The sequence below is a fragment of the Armigeres subalbatus genome, unplaced genomic scaffold (assembly GCF_024139115.2).
Source record: "Armigeres subalbatus isolate Guangzhou_Male unplaced genomic scaffold, GZ_Asu_2 Contig347, whole genome shotgun sequence".
Lineage (NCBI taxonomy): Eukaryota > Metazoa > Arthropoda > Insecta > Diptera > Culicidae > Armigeres > Armigeres subalbatus.
In genome coordinates this window covers 142,725-150,650 of record NW_026943094.1, presented here as the reverse complement: position 1 = coordinate 150,650, position 7,926 = coordinate 142,725, and the positions used below count along the sequence as shown (strand labels likewise).

The following is a 7,926-nucleotide window of genomic DNA, read 5'->3' as shown; positions in this document are numbered from 1 at the left end:
AGACGGTCACCAGCATTGTTTATGCATATGTTTTTTTACCTTGTTTGGTTATAACAATGTACTGAGAGGTTTTGTGTTCAATTTCCAAAATCAAATTTATGTGGGCTTGGTGGTCAAATATCAAGCGTATGTGCACCCATTTAAATTAATTTCACCAACGTGCGAATTCATATTACGGATACCAGAGAACATAGTAAGAAACAACTTGCCTTGAAATAGGGGAACGGTTCGGCACTTCATCTCATAGCTTCCATTTCCATCCCATCAAAAACAAAGCAATGAAAAGGAATTTGATATATTTTTGTGATTTTTTTCAGCAGTGAGAACGCATGTTAGCAAAAAGAAACGACGAAATTGGTGCAGTATTTCTTTGTTTTGCGATGAGGTAAATATATGTTCAGTGAGATGAAAAATGGAACAGTTCCCCTATATGTTAAGCATTTTGAATTAAACTGAACGCAGATCTTTGAACGCCTACCTTTTGATTCTTCTTTTGCCTTTCTCGAAAACTAAGTATACGTGAAGGCTATATATTCGCTCCACAAACAAACTTTCAATTCAATAGATGGACCGGAAACCCATAGTGTTATATACCGATCGACTCAGCTAGACGAATTGAGATGATGTCTGTGTATAAGTGCCCAAAAAAAATCTAGCTCATCTTTTTTGGCACATACCCTCATTGCTAGCAACAAGTTGCATTCGAAGGGGAATCTTGTCCCATTGTTTCCTATTGAAAGTCTGCTAAATTGGACTATGCGATAAAAAGTTGGATCCAAAATATTATTTTTATATTGCACGAGAAAGGCACTATTACTAGGTCAGTTTTTTTGTTTAATTTATTAAAATGATTTTTTATTTAAATATGTAATGAGTTCATTTTGCTTTTGGTTCTTGGTTTAGACTCTGCTATAGCTTTACATTCCGTTTGGAACATGGCTTACCTTTTAGCGTTCTAATAACATTCTCCCAGTTATTATTTATTTAAGGTTAGAAAAAAATGCTAAGATAATTTATCACATCTGAATTTTATCAAATATTATTATAAATAACTGATGCTTCTTTTTCGTCTTATTGGCATTACATCCCCACACTGGGACAAAGCGGCTTCGCAGCTTAGTGTTCGTTAAGCACTTCCACAGTTATTAACTGCGAGGTTTCTAGCCAGGTTACCATTTTTGCATTCGTATATCCTGAGGCTAACACGATGATACTTTTATGCCCATGGAAGTCGAGACAATTTCCAATCCGAAAACTGCCTAGACCAGCACCGGGAGTCGAGCCCAGCCACCCTCAGCATGGTCTTGCTTTGTAGCCGCGCGTCTTACCCCACGGCTAAGGAGGGCCCCCTGATAACTGATGCTGTTATAACGTATTTTCCTTCCTACTCGGGAATCCTTAAACTTTGCTTGCAAGGTGGACCGCTGACTCTTTAATATTAGTACAATATTCCAATAGTTACTTACTACTAATGTCATGAAAAGGTACAACACCCACTGAGTGGATCGACCTGTTCGTGTTCATTAGCGACTATGCGCGACTTTTGTTCTCTACGATTGAGAAAAGACCAAAACAAAAATAAGATTGTTTGGTCTCAGATACAATGCGGATTGGATCTATCAAGTAGCTACTAAATATGCTCTAAACAATTCCTAGCGCATTGCCCATTGAGTATGCTTCTATTCATATTGATATAATAAAATAGGTTTAGCACAACAAGAATACAACTTAGTATATGAATTCATAATTTGATGTTTTGTGTTTCAATCTCGATTGGCCACACAACTTCACTCAAGAAACAAATCTTACAATTTGATTATGCAATCTTGGAATATGCAGGTTTTAATACAAATGTTGTAAGCTTTTTATACAGATATTTGTTTTTTTTAACGACGTTCTCAATTTATAAATTGCACAGACTGATTGCTTTACTTAATCCTGTTTAACAAAAAAACTCCATACTTGCTGTGTTATGCTATAAGGATACGAGCGTCATAGCGTTGACTTTTTTTTAATAGAGTGATAGATGTAGAGTCCACCAAGGTTCCAGATATTTTCGGACGTTCACTTAAAAACTCACACGGTTCGGAAAGCAACACTTTATTTGACCTGCCACGAGTAAGGTAACAACTCAACTAACTAGCCTTGTGTTCTCTACAAACTTACAACCTATTTGCCTCTCTCATTTCTCAATTCTAATCTCCTAAGAGTATTTCCACGAGGGGTTCACGAATGCTATTTGTATCTACTCTACATTCCTCACCTGGTCCCAAAAAATGTTATACATATTGCGGATGAATTATAAAAATGTCGGAAAGTTTATAAAAAATACAATCAATCTCATTTGATCATTCGTTGTACCGTGCTGGTAATTTAGCGGATCTTCTAGGTCGCTTCGGGGTTGTTACTTCGCTGGAATCGGGCTCTCCTGTTCCGTTTTCAATAATTGCTCTCCGTGGTTCCTGAGTGTTTGGCTGTGGAAAATCTATAATGAAACAATAATTTTATGAAATATTGATGTGAAAATAAATAGTGTACTGGAAACAGTACGAATATACCAACCGTCTCCATTACATGACGTTGGCCATTTCTTCAAATGGGCCACGGGACGTCGATATTTAACCCCATCTTCGCTCAGTACGACAACATCACTCCCGCTTCTCTGGATTACTGAGTACTTTTCGGATCGGAAACTAGGTTCCAACTTGCCCAGATCGTAATTTTTATCATGACGGTATCTCCGACCGTTATATCTGAATTTTCGCTTGTCGTCGTTTATCTGCGTACAACTTTCCTTGCATTTTCTTGATGCTGTCCTTGTCACGTACTTCCTCATCACGCCTCCAGTACGGCTCCGTCCTTAGAGAAGGCAACAGATCCTTCACAGGTCTTCCTGTAAGCAGCTCCATGGGTGATTTACCCGTGACAGAATGTGGAGTTGTATTGTACGAATACACATATTCACTGATAGCTTTCTCCAATCTTCTTTCATCGACCTGGCAATTCGCAAAGTCCGCAGAATTCCTTGGTTTTGTCGTTCGACTAGCCCATTCATTTGGGGCCAGTACGGAATGGTACGAACCAGGCGAATGTTTTACGGATGCAGTAGTTCGAAAACTCTTCGCTAGCAAAAGGTGGGCCATTATCAGCACGAATTGTTTCTGGGTAGGTGTGCTCTTTAAAAATGCCTTCCAATGCCTCGATGGTCTTTGATGCATTCGTAGCTTTCATTTCAATAACAGTTAGAAATCGGCTATAGTAATCTACCAATACTAAAAACGTGGCACATTCCTTAGCCGAGAAAAAGTCCACTGCCAAATCCTGCCACGCACGGTCAGGCATCTCTTTGCGTAGCATTGGCTCTGGCGTTCCTTGTAAGCTAACTGAAGCACAACCAGCACATTCTTGCACACGATTTTCAACGTCACGGTCCATATAGGGCCACCAAACCTTCTCTCGTAGATTTCGTTTCATTGAAACTACGCCAGGATGTCCTCGATGTGCTATATCCAATGCTCTGGGCCGCAGCTTCAAAGGGAGTATAATTCGTTCATCTCTCACGACAACGCCATCTATAATTCCCAATTCCTTGGAAAAAGCCTGGTAAGCAAATAAGTTCGGAGGCCACACTGTCGTTTCGATAGCCTTAACGACTCCTTTGAGGGTATCATCTAATTCGGTTGCTTTTCGGATCTCATCTAGTGTAATAGCAGACGGTCCTTCACCAATTCCGCAAACGTAGTGTTCTGACGCTTCATCAAAGGGCGCATCCGACTGATTACAAAGTCTTGAGAAGATGTCGGATATATTATCAGAACCAGGAACGTGTACTACTGAAAAATCGTAGGGCTGAAGCCGTAGCGCCCACGCTTCTGCACGTGAACAAGCACGCTTCCCCTCTTGATGCTTTCCACCAAATATATATTCAAGCGTCTTATGGTCTGTAAACACCGTAAAGTGTATTCCGAACAAGTATATAAAAAACTTTTCCACGGCCCAAACGACAGCAAGTGCTTCTCGCTGGGTCTGAGGATATACTCTTTCCGTCTTCGTAAGGCCTTTCGAAGCAAAGCTTATAATCCTTGGTTTATTTGCGTTATCTCTTTGCGTCAATACGGCACCGAGTCCTACCGCAGAAGCGTCCACGTACAACTCAGTTCGATCTTTAGGGTCGAAAAAACCTATACGATGAACAGTTCTCGCAAGCTCATTACGCAAGTCATCAAACGCTTTAACCTGTTCAGCCCCAAATGAATCTAATTCTCACCTCTAATGAAGCATCTCAACGCTTCGGTCCTAGACGAAAGGTGCGGAATAAATTGTCCAACGAAATTAATTAATCCTAGAAAACTTCTAACTTCCTCCTTCGTCTCGGGCATTCTAAAGTTTTGGATTGCAGCTACTTTATCGTCTGTCGGACTAATTCCCGTCCACTGATTTTGTAACCAAGAATCTCTAGTTCATGTACTTCAAAACAAGCATTTGGCTTTATTTAGCAATGCATTGTTTTTCTCAAGCACTGCTAGCACTTTTTGCAACCGCTCATTGTGTTCGAATATGGATGATCCCCACACAATAACGTCATCGATGTAAACTACCACGCCCTCGATATCAGCCATCATTTCGCACATTATTCGCTGGAATATCTCGGGCGCGCAATTTATGCCAAACATTAGGCGTTTGAAACGCATCAAACCTTTGGACGTCATAAAGGTTGTTATTTCACGTGAATCCGGGTGTAGTTCTACATGGTAGTAGGCGGATGTTATATCAAGCTTTGAAAATACCATTGCTCCCTTGAGTTTGTTGAGCAGCGTATCGATGAGTGGGAGCGGATAGTGTTCCGCTGTATCGCTTGGTTGGGATGTCGCATATTGATGCATAATCTGATATCATCAGTACCCTTTGGTACCACTACCATGGGTGAGATCCACTCGGAGGGTCCAATGACTGGTTCAATAATATCAGCATCCAACATTTCCTGAAGCTTCCGATTTACCTTATCCTCCATCGCAACTGGGATTCTTATGTAGGCCAACTTTCTGGGAGCAATAGTATAATCAATGGATAATCGTACTTGGACATTCGGGAATTTCGGGAATGGAACATTTTTTTGAGCAATACTTTGAACTTCCAGTCCTACCTTCAAGACTTTCAGATCCTCGGCGGTTCTTTTACTGAGCAGACATCTTTGAGCTCCTTGGATCACGAAAAACTCGGCATAGTTTTTGGGTTTCGTTTCATTGATTGTTATCCAAGCTTCAAAGATGGCCAACACCCGTAGAGGTTCCTCAGACGCATACGCTGTGAATTGACGATTGCATTGAAATTTCTTTTTGAAAAGCTTGGCATTGGTAGTCCTCAGATTCACCCAGACTTCTTCCGTAACTGTATTAATCATTGCTCCAGAGTCAATTAGAAATTTCACTTGAAAATGATCAATAAATCCTATTATAGTTCCATCGTTCGAATTCACCTAACAATCAGATAATTACAACAAGTTAATAACGCATATTTATTCATTCATAGAAGTTGATACAACAAAACATCTTTATCACGAATTGTTTTCGTTATTACTTAAATGATCGAATTATTAGTGAAACCAATGAAATATTGAATGATATATTAGACCAAAAAAATAAAAAAATAAACTTATTCTACCTTTGTTGATCCGTTATCTTCATGACGACCCTGGTATCTCGTTCCAAATTCAGGACCACTTCCATCCTGTCGAGCACCTCGCAATGAATTGGCCGCTTCTGTTTTCTTCCACGAAAAACGACCAACGTATTGACCAGCATCACACTTCCTTGCAAAAGTGGCCTGAACGTCCGCACTTGTTGCAAGTGGCATTTCTTGCAATGCATTCCTTCGATTCGCGATTATGCCGCCATGAACCACAACGACTGCATTCAGCAGCATCACGACTGCTACGTTCCCACTTCCGCTCTCGCTTGAGCTTCTGTGTGGGCGCTCCGCATCTTGACATTGTCTTTCTCTCCCAATTCTGTTTGATTAATGCCATCGCACCGGCTTCCGGTTCCGATCTAAACAGGTGTACTTTCTCCTTCTGCTTCAGTAATACTTCACGATTGATAGCGTAATTTACTAGTTCATCCAAACCCATCGTTCCTTCGAGGCCTTTGTCTCGCACTCTCTCGTCAATGGCACCAACGGTAATCTGCTGCAACAACTCTTTTTCCTCGCGATCACGGAAATCACAACACGCGGCCTGTGTACGCAGTCTCAAAATGTATCGATTGAAAGATTCTCCAGATGTTTGCCGAAGTGATCGGAACACCTCCAGCTCCACCCTCTCGTTACGTTTTCCAACAAAAAATGCGTTGAGACGCTTGACGGCGTTGTCATACTCAGGAATAATAGTTGGTGCCAGCGGAACTTTCACGGGCTCCGGATGAATCTCACCAGCCACCGGTGCGAGATGGTAATAAATTCGCTGTAGTCCTCTGCCGCCTCGAGCCAGCATGAACAAAAGCTTTTCGTGCTGCGAATCAATTTTCTTCAACTCCAGAACAATTTCACAAGCACGATGCCATTCCTCCCATTCCCGTCGTAGGTTGGAAGCATCAGCGGCATCGTTGAACGGGTCCAATTGGAAATAGTTTTCCGAATCCATCTGTAAAACGAAAATCGAACGCTTTTGATACTTTTCACTGATAGATCACTAAGTGTTTATTAATTTTTGTTGGAACAATTTATTTTACCATTTAAGTTTTCCCCAAACCACTTTTTGCTCAAAATAATAATGGGTGAAACGACTGCTGATACGTTTCTGATCACTCCGTATACGCAATGTTCTTTCTGAAAACATTTACACTTATACATATGTGTATCTGCGTCGTCTATGAAATCGAAGCTTTCCCTTCTCAAACCAACCAAAGCAACCACCAATTAAGAATATGCGATCATACTCTCTCCTTCTAGTCATCGGTTGTGCGGTGTCATCAACAATCAGTGTGATGATCATCCAAACATTTTTCCTCCCTTTGTGTTTGTGCATCGGCCGCCGTTCTCCCATCCTCCGGTCGTCAACCGACCCCACACTTTCACTTTCTATGCTTGTGGTATCACACGCTATACATCCTTCTCACCTCTTTACATTCTGTTTTTCACTGTGTGTGTGTGTGTGTGTGTGTATTATACAGGCTTCAACCGGCCTCGCATCTTCTCACTTTATCTGTTTTTCGTGTGTGTGCGCTACGGTCTTCAACCGGACTCGCATCTTTTTGTGTTGCCTCTCTTTCAAATGTATGCGCTGTGGTCGTCAACCAGTCTCGCTTGTATGGTTTATTCTCTTTTTTCCCGTGCGCTTCGGTCGTCAACCGGACTCGCTTCTTTTGTATTTCATCAATCTAACATTTTCATGGCTGTGCGCTACGGTCATCAACCGGACTCGCATCTTTTCACTTCTCACTTTTTTCAAATTATTTGCCTTTTCTCACCACATCAAGGCTTTGCTGTTGGCATCCATCTTGAATCTTGATGCACACCGACACTTTCAGACGCCATTATGATTTACTTCATGACGAATTTCTTGCTTCCAATAAAGTAATAACATCAATTTCATGAAAAAAAAATTCCGTCTGATCAAGTTTTCACTTTTCCTAAAAAAATTTTTTCTAAATATTCTATAGCCCGAAAATACTTACCATGAAATCGTACCGACTGCGCCAAATTGTAGAGTCCACCAAGGTTCCAGATATTTTCGGACGTTCACTTAAAAACTCACACGGTTCGGAAAGCAACACTTTATTTGACCTGCCACGAGTAAGGTAACAACTCAACTAACTAGCCTTGTGTTCTCTACAAACTTACAACCTATTTGCCTCTCTCATTTCTTAATTCTAATCTCCTGAGAGTATTTCCACGAGGGGTTCACGAATGCTATTTGTATCTACTCTACAA

At 41.0% G+C, this 7,926-nt stretch overlaps 2 protein-coding genes across 2 annotated transcripts; both read right to left on the bottom strand.

Moving 5' to 3' along the window:
- Positions 1 to 3,051: 3,051 nt before the first annotated feature.
- Positions 3,052 to 3,435, bottom strand: LOC134204026 (uncharacterized). Its single transcript, XM_062678862.1, has one exon. It carries the CDS (start codon positions 3,433 to 3,435, stop codon positions 3,052 to 3,054), a length of 384 nt encoding a protein of 127 aa, XP_062534846.1.
- Positions 3,436 to 5,800: 2,365 nt separating this feature from the next.
- LOC134204025 (uncharacterized) lies at positions 5,801 to 7,767 on the bottom strand. Its single transcript, XM_062678860.1, has 2 exons — positions 7,671 to 7,767; positions 5,801 to 6,637 (listed from the first exon to the last, which is right to left on the bottom strand). The coding sequence occupies exons 1-2, from the start codon at positions 7,671 to 7,673 to the stop codon at positions 5,801 to 5,803; spliced, it is 840 nt and encodes a 279-aa protein (XP_062534844.1). The 5' UTR covers positions 7,674 to 7,767.
- Positions 7,768 to 7,926: the final 159 nt, after the last annotated feature.